Raw genomic sequence first — 17,691 nt, 5'->3', positions numbered from 1 at the left:
GCAGTCAGAAGATAACAAACTTCCAGTTCTAAGGTTAGTACTAGGAATGTAATCTACAACATGATAAATATAAGTAACACTGCTGTATGTTATATATGAAAATTGTTGAGAGCTAAATCCTAAGAGTCCTCATCACAAGGAAAAATATTTTTTCTATTTCTCTAATTTTGTAGCTACACAAGATGATAGATGTTCACTAAACTTATTATGATAATCATTTCATGATGTATTAAGTCATATTATTATGCTGTACACTTTAAACTTATACAGTGCTGTACATCAATTATATCTCAATATAACTGGAAGGAAATAAAGATCTTAAATAATGTAAACTTCCATCTTAAGACAGTAAAACAGAGCAAATTAAATCTAAAATAAAGCAAGCAGAAGAAAGACAATAATAAAGAATAGAGCAGGAACTAATGAATTAGAGAATACAAAAACAATAGAGAAAAATCAATGGAAGCAAAGGCTGATTAAAGGTCAACAAAACCAACAAGCCATTAGGGAGACTAACAAAAAAAAAAGAAGACTCAAATTACTAGAATCAGAAATGAAAAAGGGGATATCACTACCAACCTTACAGAAATAAAAAGGATTATAAAGGAATACCAAGAACAATTGTATACCAATTACTTAAAAACTATAAGATGAACAAATTCTTAGAAAGATACAAAGTACCAAAGCTGACTCAAAAACAAGACAGAACTCAGAACAAGTAATGGGGTTGAATTAATAGTCAAAAAAATACACACAGGAAAAGCCGAGTGACCTTCACAGGTTCACAAAACATTTTAAAAATTAATACCAGTTCTTCACAAACTTTCAAAAAATGAAACTGGAGAGAAGACTTCCTAATTCATCCTACAAGGCCAGTAATACCTTTGCCCAAACTAAAGGCATTATAAGAAAACTAGAGACCAATATCTCTCATGAACATGGATACAAAAATCCTCAACACAATAGTAAAAATCCAAATCCATCAACATATAAAAAAAATTACATAGCATGACCAAGTTGTATTTATCCCATGAATGCAAAAGTACTTTAACATTTAACAATCAATTAATGTAATATACTATATTGACAGAATAAAAAACAAAACTACATGACCATCTTAACAGATGAAGAAAAGCACCTGACACAATCAAAAACCCTTTCATGTTGGGTGAGTTGGAAGACTCATACTCCCCAATGTCAGAAGTTACCACAAAGCCAAAGTCATCAGGACAGTGTGGTATTGGCATAGAAACAGACATACAGATCAATGAAACAGAATTGAAGAGTCTAGACATAAACCTATCTGTCTATGATCAACTGATTTTTGACAAGGGTGCCAAAACCATCCAAAGAATGGGGAAGGGACAGTCTTTCAACAAATGGTATTGGATGAATCCTTACCTCACAAAAATTAACCCCCAAATTGATCAAAGACCTAAATGTAAGAACAAAAACTATAAACCTCTTATAAGAAAAGTGGGAATCTTTGTGACCTCAGATTGGGCAATGGATTCTTAGGTATGACACCAAAAGCAGAAGCACCCAAAGACAAGACTGGACTTCACAATTAAAAACGTTTGTGCTTCAAAGGACACTATCAAGAAAGTGAAAAGACAACTCAGAGACCGGGAAGAAATATTTCAAATCATAAATCTGATAAGGGACCTGTATCTAGAATATATGAAGAACTATTATAATTCAATAATAAAAAGACAAATAATCTAATTAAAATAGGCATAAGATCTTAATAGACAATTGTCTAAAGAAGACACACAGGGACTTCCCTGGTGGCACAGTGGTTAAGAATCCACCTGCCAATGCAGGGGACATGGATTCGATCGCTGGTCTGGGAAGATCCACATGCTGCAGAGCAACTAAGCCCGTGAGCTACAACTACTGAGCCCACATGCCACAACTACTGAAGCCCACGTGCCTAGACCCTGTGCTCCACAACAAGAGAAGCCACCGCAATGAGAAGCCCGTGCACCACAATGAAGAGTAGCCCCCACTTGTCACAACTAGAGAAAGCCCATGCACAGCAACAAAGACCCAACGCAGCCAAAAATAAATTAATTAATTTAAAAAAAAAGAGATACACAAATGGCCAACAGTAAGCACATGAAAACATACTTTATATCATTAGTCATCAGGGAAATGCAAATCAAAACCAAAAACTTGTATAAGAATATTTGTAGCAGCATAATAGCCAACAGGTGGAAAAAGTTCCAAATGTCCAACAACTGATGAATGGATAAGTAAAATATTGTATATCCATACAATGGAATATTTTGTTCATTAAAAAGAATGAAGAACTGACACATGCTATAATATGGATCAACTTTGAAAACATGCTAAGTGAATGAAACCAGTCACAAAACCCACATATTTTGTGATTCCATTTATATGAATGTCTAGAATAGGCAAATCTATACACAGAAGTTAGTTTAGTGGTTGCCTAGAGCTGGGAGGGAAGAGGGAGTGATAACTAAATAATACAGGATTTGTTTTCAGGGGAACAAAAAAGTTCTAAAATTGACTGTGGTGATGGATGTACAACTCTGTGAATATATTAAAAACCACTGAAATGTACAGTTTAAATGAGTGAATTACATGGTATGTAAGTTTTACATCGATAAAGTTGTTTTAAAATTTTACATAAATAAATGAAGAAAGAAAACCACAAAAGAAAGTATAAGGTACATGGTAGAGGACCACTGAAATCCCATTCCCAGAATAGCTCAATCTAATCCCCTTCATAACAATACTGTATCTCAACTCTTGGGCTATAAAGCTAGTGATGTTCTAATGATCGAAGTACTCAGCCAATGACTTGATTTTAACTAATACCCTACGTGCCTTGATTACATGTAATTGTTCATTACATGTTAGCTATTATACTAGTCTCCACTGAGTTGGGTGGCAATACAGCATTTACCTTCCTTCTCCTTCCCTACAATTAGGACAGGAACAGGCAACTCTTCGAAGCCTCTTGCCAGGCTGCACCTCTTGATCAGAAGCCTGCTGGCCTTGCTGCAAATGCACTTGTGTGAGTTGGTCAGGACTAACAGCACCTATAGTTGCATTAGCAATTCCTCCAACTGCTACGGTTACAGGAGCTATTGTAGCTTGTTGGACTTTCACTCCATCTTGTCCTTGCTGCTGACCTAAAAATGAGAGGGGAAAAGAGTATTACAATGTTTTCTCTTCCTAAAAAAAGGATTTAGAAAATTTCCATATGGACACTTTAAAGCTACCATATTTGTTCTAACAGATTATCTCTGTAAAGTACAAAAGCAAAGGGGTTAATTTAAGTTTTATACTATGCCAATCCTCCTAAAATATAATATTCTAACCTTAGCAGCTCAGGCTTCCTCTATATCTGGTTGGTGGGACTATACATAAATTTTAACCCCCTTGTGGCTTAATTTCTCCATCTGTAAAATGAAGATTAATAATCCTTGCTACCTTACTACCTCACTGAAGTGCTGTGACGATTCATGAGACATTCTTTGAGATCCTCAGATGAAAGATGTTATATAAATAAAAAGCATTATTATGACCATTTCCACAGTAAGCAACATCTCATTCACTCCATGAAAATACAGGAATAAAAAGTAACTAAACAAAGGATTAAGTATAATGGACATTTCTCATTCCTAAACACTTTAAGTTAAGCAAACATCTCTTTACTGATGAGTCTTTTTCTTTTATTTTACACATTGAGTTAAGCAGTTTTTTTAAAATGCAAAACCATGCATGATTATTACATACTGTCACTAAAATCACAGAACACACATTTAGGATACTATTACTTCATTCACTCATGTTATATAGCTTAGTTTTCACCTCTCAGGTCAGTACACATACCAACTTGGCTATGTTGGCTTAGGGAAAAATATGATAAGCAATATATAATATGACAAAATTTACATGGCTTAAGTTGATCCTGAGTGCATATGAGTATGCCTTATAATTATACTTTCTCTCAACATAGTTCTACTTTCTCAGGTGTGGGAATAGCAAGTATGTGAAGGGGCAGAAAACACCCATTTATGAAGGAATGCTCCCACCTCAGAGTTGATGTAAGAATTAAATACGTTAATTTTTACAAACGCCTTACCACCACCAGCGCCTAGCAAAGAATTGTTCATTACATGTTAGCTATCATTATTACTAGTCTCCACTGAGTTGAATGGCAATACAAGAATAAAATACGGTTGCAGAACAAACATGTGAGTACTGCATATAAAATAAAAGGGTTTATTTTAAAGCTGCATATGTAGTACTTTAAACATGAGAAGCAACCAAGAAAAGACAATAAAAATTAGCAAGTGAGAAAATAGCACACATTTTCAAAACAAATTAAACCTTTGACTCTGCCAGCCAAAGGCAATCTCACCCTCCTCTGTGTAGTCAGAGCAATCTGAAACCTTTGGTAGTACCAATAACTTTACTACAAATAAAATATATGTGGAGCTTCCCTGGTGGCACAGTGGTTAAGGATCCGCCTGCCAATGCAGGGGACATGGGTTCGAGCCCTGGTCCGGGAAGATCCCACATGCCGCAGAGCAACTAAGCCCGTGCGCCACAACTACTGAGTCTGCGCTCTAGAGCCCACGAACCACAAAGACTGAGGCTGTGTGCCTGGAGCCTGTGTTCCACAACAAGAGAAGCCACCACAATGAGAAGCCCGCGCACAGCAAGGTAGAGTGGCCCACACTCGCCGCAACTAGAGAAGAGCCTGCGCGCAGCAACGAAGACCCAACACAGCCAAAAATTAATAATAAAAAAAATGTGTTCTGTCACTGCTTTAGTACAGACACATAATTTAGTTCTTCTAGTAAAGTTTAAATTTTCATTCACCTTTGCATTAACAAGGTGTGATAGGTAAAGAAATGAAAAGTAAAGTGAGAAGTTGTGAGTTCACGTCCCATTCAGTGACTGTACACTTGGAGATCCTCACTTTCCTCACCTCTAATAATACTGACCTCCCTAAAATTCCTGTCCCTCACCTACTTTAAAGAGTTGTTTATGAAGATCAAATTGATTTTCTAATGGGTAAAGGCTTTGTAAACTGTAAAGCAATATGTAAAGTATAATTATTATGCCTCAATGCAGCTTTCGGGCACACATAAGTTCTACATACTCAGTAAAACCAGATTCCTTAAGGATGACCTTGGCTAAGCAAACTATGCAAACTACTTATGCATCTAGAAGCACAGTGATACACATACTCCCTATTTACTGGGGAGAAAAAAGCATTTTTGGAAATGGGAGTTCTATCCAAGCCAGCACTAAACACTATACAAAGTCTTTATAGCTTGGTCCCTATGGAGATGCAGGTATTTCAGGTTGGCAAGTATTCTTTATGTCCCCTGAAGTCATGAGATATTTCTGGCCGTAATTTTTCCAGCTACTGTTTATACAACAGTTGGTCATTCCTTTCAGGTTGCAATGATATTTATTTAAGATGCCCTTCATTATGTCAAAGAACTGCTAGAGATCCATGATCACTGGCTGATCATACCATTTCAACAGACTCTCAAGCCTCCCTACAAACGTTTATTTGTTGAATGCCTAAACAACTTGAGGAGTTATTTCAAGGAATAATACTAAGCAAACCATATTTGAATTTAAATATTTAAGCCTGACAACTCTCTTGACTTCTTAACCTAGATGTCCCAGACAGTTCAACAACAGCTCAATACTACTTTTCTTTCATTTCTGTGACCAATCAAGAACAAGCCACCAAACTCCTTACTAAGGCCTCTAAGGCCCTGCTCAAGTTTAACTCCACCCACCTCTCAGACCTCATCTTTTATTAGTCTCTCTCTCCCTTGCTCGCTCTACTCCTAACACACTTGCCTTTTCCTCTGGTCCTCAAACAAATCAGGCTCATTCCCTGCTTAGGGCCTTTGCACACACTCTCTAGTCCGGGCGAGGATGCCTTTGCACCCAGATCTCTGCACAGCTGACTCGTTAGTAACAGTCTGATCTCAGTTCAAATCCTCCTCTTTAGAAATGCCATTCCTGATCACATCATCATAGTTCCCCTTAGTCCATTTCTGTATCATCACCAAGTTTTGTCTTACTTGCCTTAAATTATCTTGTCCTTTTATTTTTTTCTGTCTTCGCCTCACTTCTGAATGTTCAGTGCCATGGTAACAGAGATCCTGCCTGTTATGTTCACTGCTGTATCTCCAGATGTGGAACAGAGCCCAAACAACAGAGCCACTCAATAACATAAGCTTAATAAAGGAAAATTTAAAAGAAAAACACATTTTAATACTGTTTTGATCATATCACTTCTGTGCTCAATAACTTTCATTCATTCCCCATTGACCAAAGTCTGGCATTCAAAGGACTTCCACCACAGGGACTCAGCTCCTGGCTCACAGATTTCCTCCTAAAGGCCAAATTCAATGTGCATTTTCTCAATGCACATAAATAAGACTGCACTGCACTGCTGCATGTGACACCATTGACTACTCTGTCCTTAAAACTTGACTGTTGGAGCTAACTCCCTACAATCTCAGAAACTCTTCCTCTCTGTTAGCTTTCCCTATCAGCATTTAAACCTAAACTGACGTCACATTCTTAAAAGATTTACCTACACTGGTTGCCTTTACTCCTCATTTCCCATTCTTTCTTTCTTTCTATCTATCTATCTATCGGCTGCGTTGGGTCTTCGTGCTGCGCATGAGCTTTCTCTAGCTGTGGAGAGCAGGAGCTACTCTTCGTTGCGGTGCTCAGCCTTCTCAGAGCGCAGGCTCAGTAGTTGTGGCGCACGGGCTTAGCTGCTCCGCAGCATGTGGGATCCTTCCCATATCAGGGATCAAACCCGTGTCCCCTGCATTGGCAAGTGGATTCTTAACCACTGCGCCACCAGGGAAGTCCTTCCCATTCTCTCTTTAAACTACTGAAATTAGGTGTCCAACCCATCATTCTGCTAAAATGATGACAGAACGAACGATTTCTCTGATGGTAAACCCAAACATACTCTTCCCTTTGATCTTATTTCACCTCTGGAGCACCTGGAGCTGCTAATCCCACCCTCTTCTTGAAATGCTCTCCTTCTTGGGCTTCTCTGGTACTACTCACCACTGCTGTTCCTCCCACTTCTCTAGCCACCCCCACATAGTTCCAACTTCTCATTCTAACTTGCTCCTTGGTTTATTCACACACTTTCATAACTTTTACTACTATGTGTAAGCTGTAGCTCCCAAATCTGTACCTTATGCTCAAACACCTCTCATGAGTGTCAGACTCTTCTTGTCATCTGCCAGGGAACATTTCCACACAGATTTTTCACAGGGAATCTGTCTAAGAATCAGACAGGTTATCCCACAAAAACGGTACTCCTACCGACCTACCATTTTCTCTTGCTTGATTACAACAATAGCCTCCTAACTGGTCTCCTCGCTACCACTGTCCTCTATAAGTTCATTCTTAACATTGTTTCCAGAAGAATCATATTTGCAGAACTATTATACAATAAGAATATCCTGGGGCTTCCCTGGTGACTCAGTGGTTAAGAATCCACCTGCCAGTGCAGGGGACACTGGTTCGAGCCCTGGCCCAGGAAGATCCCACACGCTGTGGAGCAACTAAGCCCGTGCGCCACCACTACTGAGCCTGAGCTCTAGAGCCCACATGCTGCAACTACTGAAGCCCAAGGGCCTAGAGCCTGTGCTCCGCAACAAGAGAAGCCACCACAATGAGAAGCCCATGCACCATAACAAAGAGTAGACCCCGCTCACCGCAACTAGAGAAAGACCGCGTGCAGCAACGAAGACCCAAAGCAGCCAAAAATAAATAAATAAATAAATTTAAAGTGTATATTGGAAAAAAAAAAGAATATTCCGTAATAGATAAAAAGAATGAAAGAAATCTTTATGCACTAACCTAAATAAACCTCTAAAATATATGGCTGAATGAAACAAAGTTACTGATGTTTACGTTATGATATATACTACAGACACTATATATTTCCTACAATGATTTTCACACCTAACACATAAATTGAAGAAAGTCTGAAAGGGGATGTAACAAACAGATTAACAGTGCTTACTTCTAAAGGGGGCCTGAGACTGAAGGGCAGTCAGCAGGAGTGTTAGCCTGCACTGTTTTTTAAAAAGGAAAATGTTTCCATGTATTACTAGCATATTAAAGATTAATTTTAAAAGGCAAAAACCTGCTGGTAATTAACAGACCCAATATGGAACTTTATTATTGCTTTTATCTGCGTTTATCTGATTCCTAATAGAATTGAACATGTTCTTCAAATATGTGTTGGCCATCTGAATACCTTTTCTGAATTGTGTGTTCAAATCCTTTGCCATTCATCTACTATGGCTTAGATCTTTTCTTTTGTGTAGTTCTATTAAGGACACTTTGTCTTGTTTAAAATATTTTCTATGATGTATAAGCTTTAACCACATATATTAAAACCAAAGGAAATATGGCTTGGTCAAGCCCTGCAAAGTCAGCTATAAATGACATTTAAAAAACTCTGATGCCTTCACAACATTTAAATACAACGGGAACACGAGGGGAGAAGTAGAAATAATAAAAGATGAAGATACAACCTTATTGTCCATTTCCTTTGACTGATTTGATCCTCTTAGCATTTCACACCAACCCTTTGAGGGAAGTAGGACAGTTAATATTTTTGTTTTATAAATAAGAGAATATAATCCAACTGGTCCTTATTTATTCTTATGGAAAAAAACATGACTTACAAGATTTGAACGACAGGTAACATTACTGTGTACGTAAAACAGGCCTATACATTTGAAAAATAAAAGAAACCCCAACTATCTATCAGTAAAAAAATTAACCCAACTACCAATTCACTGAAAATGATCTATTTAATAATAGTGAAGCACAGGTTCAAAATACTATTTTAAGTACATGTTTCATAATTGTGTTTTTTACATAGTCTAGGATATAAGGTTATCTACTAGATTTGAACAGGAAAAACAAAAACCGTTGACTTCCATAATATAAAACTTGCTGTGGAGGGCTAGAGGGACTTCTTACTCTTGTGAAAACATTAAAATGATTCTTAAATCAGCCTATTTTGGTTTATTTATTTCCTCTACAGATTTAACTGGGAGTCTGTCTATATACAAAGGCCTCTGAAGGAAAGAATATATGCCTCCTTACTTTGATGCAAATAATTTTCAATAACTATACTCTGAAATAGGATTTGGTTGCCTTATAATCTAACTTAAAACAGACAAGAAGGCTGTGTATTCCTAAACATAAAAAGATAACCAGGTATGTCTAGGGCTGGGGGGCAGGGGGAGTAGGAAGAAGAAATGGGAAGTGACTGCTAATGTCCCTGGGGTTTCTTTATGAGGTTATGAAAATGTCCTAAAATTGTATCATGGTGATGGATACACAATTCTGTGAATACACTAAAAGCCACTAAATGTAAACTTTAGATGGCTGTATCATATGGTATATGAATCACACCTCAATAAAGCTGTTCAAAAAAAAAAAGTTAACTAAAAATTCTACTCTTGTTGGCTGTAAGTCTCTTTAAACTAATGATTCTCACCTGGAGGTATTTTTGTCTTCCAGGGGATATTTGGCAATATCTAGAGACATTTTTGGTTTTCACAACTTGGAAGGTATTACTGGTATTTAGTGGATAGAGGCCAGGGATGCTCTTAAACATCTTACAGTGTACAGGACAGGCCCTCAAAACAAAGAATTACTTGGTCTAAAATGTCAGTAGTGCTGAGGTTAAGAAGCCCTACTTAAACTGAGCTTCCATAACTCAACTAATGTTCATGGCCCTCATTTATTCATTATAAACAACCAAAATAAAATATATGGAAAATTAAAACATGGTACATTTATATGCCTAGAAAAATGATAAACTATATGCGTCTCCATTAAAAAAAAAAAAGCAACTACATGACTCTGAATTAAAGCCCTTACAAAGAGAGTAATATACATTTGGGAACAGACTTTGACAGATATATAACTTGGATAGATTCCATAGTACAGTGGTAGTAAATAGAATAATTCCTTGAGTTTGAAACTATGCTTATTCCAAAATACTTCTTTACTTATTGAAGAGCTGTCAACTCTGTGTTTTTCTACAGATGAATTATAACCTGAGAACATTAAGAAATAACTGAGGCTTCTCTGTACTTCTTAAGTGAAGGTGAACTATATATTAGCAAATGATTTCCATGACCTATCATGGGTCATGTACAAGTTGTAAACCTATACTGAGTCCCTGAGTAGGTACAACAGACAGTTTAGCAATACCTATAGATTAAACAGAGCTTTGAAGTCAGGCAGATCTGTCTTTGAGTTCTAAATCTCTGTAGTTTCTTCCTTTGAGTGGCAGGAATTAACTGAGATAACGCATGTAATACACTTAGCACAATGTCTGGAGTACAATAAACACTCAATGTTAACTCCAATACATCTGAAATTGCATAACTGGTTAAGTACAAATACTTAATAACAGCCGTTCAGATTTCTCTAAGTCTTAGATCTTTGCATGAGAACTTAGTGTACAAGTGAGATTTATTCATTCGACAAACATTTCCTGAGTACCTGCTACATGCTTAACACTGCTGGAGAAATAAAGATAAATAGAGTCTGACTTGAAACTCGAACGTGTGGGGAAGACAAGTTTAAACAAATAATTATAATATGTGCTACAACAAAAACATACATAAGATGCCTAAGTAGTACAGAGGAAGATGATTTACTGGAAAGGAGAAACAATGAAGGTTTCATGGAGGAGATAAAACCACTGCCAGGTAGAAAGAATAAAGGTAAACAGGAAGGCAATGAGAATGGGTATATTTACAGGCATAACTCTGAGACAGCATATTGCTGGAGATTACAGTTCCAGGAAACTGAGGGGCTTAAAGGTAGTGCTGGAGGGATAGATCAGGAAGGTCCTTATTCAATTTCTTAAACAAGTGACTTTCTGGGGTGGGGGTGTGAGGGGTGGATCCTTGTTAAAATATCATGGCCACCCCTCCCTTCCCCAACCAGAGAATAGCTGCCATATAATAGTCACCCACATTTACTGAATGTATTAAATGGCCAGAATACATAATCAACTACTTTATCCTTTATCACCTAATGCCCTCTCTGAAGGCTCTGAGAGGTTACGTAAATTTCCCAAGGTTATACAGCTGCTATCAAGTACAGCTGCTATCAAGTTACAAAGTCAGGGTGTGAACCTTGTTCAGCCTGAATCCAGAGCCCTGCACTCTTTTCCAGGTGGCTATGGTATCTCCTTGGGAACCAGGGATATAATTTGGGCTTTGGAGGCAATAGAGAGTTATCAATGGTCTTAAACAGAAAATTAATGGATTCAAGGTCACATTTTAGATACAACATTGCCAAACAATCAAGTGAATGGAGTGTGGAAGTTCTATTCATAATTTTCAAATAAGACCTGTAGAAGACCCATCATTATATCCTCCATATTACATTATGGACATGACTTTGTCAGTGTTCTAACATGACCTTTACACAGATTAGATAGGAAAGCTGCCTAAACCAGCCCTATGCATCAATTTAAGATTCTGCTTTTCATTACCATTTATTGAAAAAAACAAAACTCCACACACAACCAGGTCAAGCTTGGTTTACAAGCTGTGCATCTCTTAAAATGGGTCAGAAATTCAACAACACCTAATAAGACACTAGGCTGTATTTCAAGAGCAGGTATCTCAGAGGTATACCTAAGTAAAACCTGCCAACCAATTTTCATGCTTGAAGGTGTTGCTCTTTTGAACCTCCTTGAACTAGGAAGGAAAGGCAACTCCAATCACTTAGGATCTGCTATTGATGAGGCATGGCAGGTGGTAATTAAGCTTTTTCACTCTCATTTTAAGTCCTAAATTGGTTGCCATTATTCATGAAAAGCAGATGTCGACCATGAAGAGCAGATTTGGGCAACGTTTTAAAAATGAACCCTAAACTTCACTAATCTGATACCTGAATTCAAGAAAGTGAAAGGAAGAACTATCTTTTTTTACAGAATGAATACACTTAGAAGGGACATCTAAGCAGAATTAAGAAGCAAGCAGTGAGAATGCTGATTGTAAGAAAACAAACACTAGGAATCGCCGAAGTTTCTTTACTATATAATCCTATCAGTAAAAATATCTTAACTTCGTAACCCAAAATATTTCTTTAGGGCTTCCCTGGTGGCACAGTGGTTAAGAATCCTCCTGCCAATGCAGTGGACACGGGCTTGAGCACTGGTGCGGGAAGATCCCACATGGCGTGGAGCAACTAATGCCATGCGCCACACTGCTGAGCTTGCGCTCCAGAGCCCGCGAGCCACAACTGCTGAAGTCTGGGAGCCTAGAGCCCGTGCTTTTCAACAGGGGAGGCCACCGCAGTGAGAAGCCCGCGCACCACAGCGAAGAGTGGCCCCTGCTCACCACAACTAGAGAAAGCCCACGTGCAGCAACAAAGACTCAACACAGCCAAAAAAAATTTTTTTAATTAAAAAAAAAGCACTAATAACTTGAAAAGTCTGCAACTGGAAACCTATGAAGGCTCTGACGAAGGGAAAAGGAGTACACAATCAAATCTGGGTTTTAGGAAAACTCTGGAATGTCAAGTATGTGACAGCAAAGCTAGAGACAGAGAAGCCAGTTAAGAAGAAGCTATTTTACCTTCCAGATGATGAGTCCCTGAAAAAGAACACTGACAATAGAAAGGAAGAGCTCAATAAAAGAAAAATAATTATAATAAGAAAAAATGGTTGCTAGCCCTAGTGAAAACTTTTCTGTGCTCTAAGCACTGTGCAAAAGACTTTACATATATTATTCCACTAAAGTAACACTATTATTGCCATTTTACAGATGAGGACACTAATATCTAGAAAAACACTTAACTGAGATTTAAGTGGTAAAACCAAGACTTGAATCAAGGTCTGTCTAATTCCAAGGTTCAGGCACAGAACCACAAACTCTGGCTAAAATCACTGCTAATCCCAAAACTTCTGAACTTCACCCTCATCCTCATCCTGCTCTCTAGTTATCTGACTGCAAACACACTCTCAATTCAGCAACCTCTTCTGGCTTCATCTGGCATCTTTTGCTAATAGTCCCTTGCCTCTTTGAACTTCTACCATATCCAGTGGTAATTCCCCTCAGAAAACAAATTGATTTCATCTTCTAATACTGCCTCAGAAAACATATTTCTTCTCTCTCTCCAGTCCTTCCCTCTCCACTAGTTCTGTATTCCTACTGAACCAATCTCCTTGAAATCAGATTAGCCCCCTCCCATCCAAGTCCATATTATGCAACCTAAAATGAAAATTTGACCATGATATTCCACTTCTTAAGGTTCCCCGAGGGCTCCTCATAGCTTTCAGGATACCTTTTCAATTCTCATCATGACAAGGGAAGAATCTCCATGACCTGGCCCTTGCCACCACAACTAGAGCATATAAACTCTTGGTCTGAACACATGAAACTATCTGTCGTTCCCTGATCACATCATGACATGACTCTGACCTTTTGCCTGGAATATCCTTTCTCTGCCAACCTGGCTAATTTCTTGCCATCCTATCTGAGCTATCCTGTATCACCTCCTTAAGAATCCTTCCTCACAAATTCCCTCATTTGATTACACAGTACTGTATCCTCAGGGGACTGGTTCCAGGACGCTCTGTGTTTAACCAAAACCTGCTCAAGTTCCATAGTCAGCCCTCCATATCCACAGGTTCCGCATCCATGGATTCAACCAACCACCGAAGTGTTTACCTGTCCTTTGTCTATGTTCTGCAGTTGGTTGAATCCACGGATGTGGAACATGCAAATATGGAGGGCGGGGCCAACTATGCACTTTTATGTCCCCACAGAAGCCAGTTACTTCTATTTAAAGCATTATCACACTACATCATAGCTAATCTGATTTCTAACCAACCGCCCACATCCCTGCTCCACTTACATATTTACGTACTCTTTATTTATTTATTTTTTTTTTTTTTGCGGTACGCGGGCCTCTCACCGCTGTGGCCTCTGCCGTCGCGAAGCACAGGCTCCGGACGCGCAGGCTTAGCGGCCATGGCTCACAGGCCCAGCCGCTCCGCGGCACGTGGGATCTCCCCCGACCGGGGCACGAACCCGTGTCCCCTGCATCGGCAGGCGGACTCTCAACCACTGCGCCACCAGGGAAGTCCTTACGTACTCTTTAATGCCTTCTTTAGCATTGTGGTCTCCATACCTAGCATAGTACTTAGCAACTAATAGGACTGCAATAAATTTTTACCAAATGAATGAACGTAATCAATCCTAAGAAGCCTTTCTCTACTAGCCCCCAATATAGTGTCGTCTTCCTGTTTTAATCAAACTTATCCAAAGTGTATCCTACACTTGCTAGGTCGTATTTTCACCACTCATTCATCCATTTAAATGCTTTCACAGTTTTGTTGCAACATTCCCTAAGCTGTACAACATAGTACTATCCTATAGAACTTTCTGCAATAATGGAGAAATTCTGTATCAGGGCTCTCCAATATGGCAGCCTCTAGCCACATGTGGCTATTAGCTATCGAAATGCAGTCCAACTGAGAAAATAAGTTTTTAATTTTAATTAGTTTTACCTTAAATAGTCACATGTGGCTTGTGGCTTTCATATTGAACAGCACAGTTCTCAGATCTCATCAAGTTTCAAACACAAAATTCAACGAACTTTTCTCAACACTCACTCTCCAAGTCATCTTTTCAATGTTTAACACTCTGAGATTCCTCTTAGTTGTCGACATACAACCCTGTCCTCCTCCTATCTCCCTGACTGCTCTCACTTCTCTAGACTCAACCCTTCCTTTGTCCCCAGAAGACTGAGTGTAACCCTAAGGCTAGTTGTCACTCTACTGCACTTCAAACTCAAAACTGTCTCCCTCATCAATCTCACATACTGCCATAATTTCAACTACCAGCTCTATGTAGAAGACTTCCAAATCTGGAACGTCAACTCTGATCCCTCTTCTCAGATACAATCTCCAAATACAAACTGGACATCTCCAAAGAAATGTTTTACTATTAACTCAAACTTCAAAAATATCAAAATTCAGGTTCACCACTTTGCTTTTCTCAATGTCGTTTCTTTTAACAGTGCAATCATTCTCATGGCCACCTGGGCTCAAACTATTAAGGATTACCTTTACCTTATTCTTTCCTCTCTATAGTCATGCATCAAATCCTGTCAATTGTTTTCTTAAAGTCTCTTGAGTCACACTTTACACCCAAGTTCTGATTTCCCATCACTGATATCTGAGCTAACTCTACGGTCCCAAAATTGGCTTTCCTGTTTCTCCTATGTCTGCCAGATAATAAAACTAAAATACCACTTCATAAATGAAACTTCCCTTCCTCTATCCCTCCAAAAATTAACACATTCACACACTCCTTCAGTGACGTGTGCCCTGCCTTTGGTCTGACACTCTCAGTCTATAACCAAACTTCTACCAATCTTGCCAACTGCATCTTCTACCATTTCCCTCAAAGTCTCCACTTTGATTACACAGTACTGTATCCACAGGGGACTGGTTCTAACTAAAAGGATCTACCAATTCTTTCTTAAATATGTAAAGCACATTACAGCTTCCTCTCTTTTGTACCTGTTGTTTCTTTGGCCAATAATGCGTTCCTTCTTACTTCATGCTTTTTGGGGGGGCTTCCCCTTCCTTCAAGAATCAGTTCAAGCCTCCTAGGCATCATAAAGCCTTTCATTTCTATCCTGGCTCTCAGTGGCATCTTCCTGCTTTTAATTTCAATATAACTACCTTTTATCATTCAGCTTGCTTTTACTATATTATTTCTATGTACTGTCTTTAATTTTAATGGATATTCTGTCTCCTCATAGAACAGAACCTTTTTTGAAGGCCGGGACTATGTCTTATACCATCTTTATGTCCTAGGAATTTAGCTCTGTGCCTACACTTAGTAGGAACTTAAGGACTAATCACAAAAAAGATATGTAGTTGAGAGGTTACAAGTAATAAGAAAAAGAGCAAATCAGCAACCAGGGACACTAACAACTCAATGATAGGAAATAATAGGGGTGAAAGCAGTCTGACATGACAGCAGAGAATTGGCAAAGGCAATCATGGAATCAGGAAATAGTGTACTGGTATATGAAAACAGCAAAATCTTTAAACAATGATCATCAAATGACGGGATTTTTCTCTTTTATAGGCAGTTCACCCAAACAAGCAGTGCTCAAAATAAACAGGTAAAATATAGGGTTTCTGTTTTAATTATCTTTCTTTCCCCCCACAATGGTATTTATTTTAATGAAATCTGATACATCAAGGCAAGCTAGCTTGTGTAGTTTGGTATGAGGATTCCTAAAACATTAGAATGCTAGTCTTAATTGCACAGAAGTTTACAGCTGATCTGTCCAGCCCTGGAAACACAGAAGTGGCCCTCAGTGCTACCAGGGTACAGTATGCCCTGTCAGTTCTTAGGCTCACAGCTTAAAATAGTTGTGCAGTTCAGGGCCAAGGGAGGCTGAGCCAACACTGTTAGGCTGTCACAGATCAGTCTAACCCCATAGATGGCTATTTTAAGATTCATCTCTAAACAGCAAACTGAGCAACCAGGAAAGACTAGCTTGCTACTTCCAAGTGTACATGAACCAGGCACAGATTTTCTCTAAAACCATAGAGGGAATCATTCTAACCATATAAGAACCATCCTACATCCCCTACCATGCAATCCAGACCCATCTTCAGTTGTGGGGAATTCAGTTCTAGTCACCTCTTTTCAGTTCCAATTAAGATGAATATGAGCACATCTTTGGGGGTGGGGGGGGAGAATTTTTAAAATTATATTGACTTTCTTGAACAGAAATAACATGTGGCATATTTTGGGAGGGGGGGGTTAGAACATAGACAAAGAAAAGGTTCTATTCACTTACATAAATTCACAGATTAATTTAAAATCTCATTTTCAGAAATAAACCTTAGAAGACAGAACTGTTTGTGCATTTGATGGAAGAGACTAACTTAAATAATTTAAAGATGTGTGCAGACAAGGAAATGAATGAACTCCACTGTAAAACTATAATCAAAGCCTAATTCTTAACAAATGATCTCTACATTTCCTCTTAAATAGTTCTAAGAACTCCTAAGTTTATTTTGTCCTTTTAATTTCTTAATCACAATAAAGCACCAAAAGACCATGAATGAATTACAATACACCTGTATTAATATTTTATTTCATTAATTACTCACAGCTAAGGTATCTCAAGATTATTTCTACATACATACATTTAACCATGATATATAGCAATAGCTGGGAAATGAATCATATAAAGTAAAAGAACTAATTTAAAAAATACAGTGGATCACATTCATATCCCTATCCCCTTTGTCACATTAGGGAGTTTAGTTATTATTTTCTATTTCTATTTTGCTGTTCCTCGGAAAAATTCAATGTGCTTTATCAGCTTGGGCAGATGATGATCTATTCATTTTCAAGGAAGACTCTTGCCTGCTTACCCTTGATGATTTTGAAAAGGAAAGGAACATGCAAGTGTTATTTCTCAACCTAGTAAATCCTCTATAAACTTAGAGAATAGCCTGAAAATAAAATAAAACTACATTTAGTTATATTTCTTACAAACCCTAACAACTTACTAACTTAAGTTCAAAGGCCACCAGTAGACCTGTATCACATA

At 38.2% G+C, this 17,691-nt stretch overlaps 1 protein-coding gene across 1 annotated transcript in view; it reads right to left on the bottom strand.

Annotated features, from left to right (window-relative positions):
• SP4 (Sp4 transcription factor) overlaps positions 1-17,691 on the bottom strand; it is a 71,659-nt gene that overhangs the window by 29,739 nt on the left and 24,229 nt on the right. Inside the window, exon 4 of the mRNA XM_024738460.1 lies at positions 2,936-3,164. Coding sequence (XP_024594228.1) covers positions 2,936-3,164 — 229 coding nt within the window. The remainder of the gene's footprint in view (positions 1-2,935; positions 3,165-17,691) is intronic.

Source organism: Neophocaena asiaeorientalis, unplaced genomic scaffold (genome assembly GCF_003031525.2).
Source record: "Neophocaena asiaeorientalis asiaeorientalis breed wild unplaced genomic scaffold, Neophocaena_asiaeorientalis_V1.1 scaffold89, whole genome shotgun sequence".
Lineage (NCBI taxonomy): Eukaryota > Metazoa > Chordata > Mammalia > Artiodactyla > Phocoenidae > Neophocaena > Neophocaena asiaeorientalis.
Note: the sequence above shows the minus strand (reverse complement) of the source record. Positions and strands in the feature narration are given on the sequence as shown.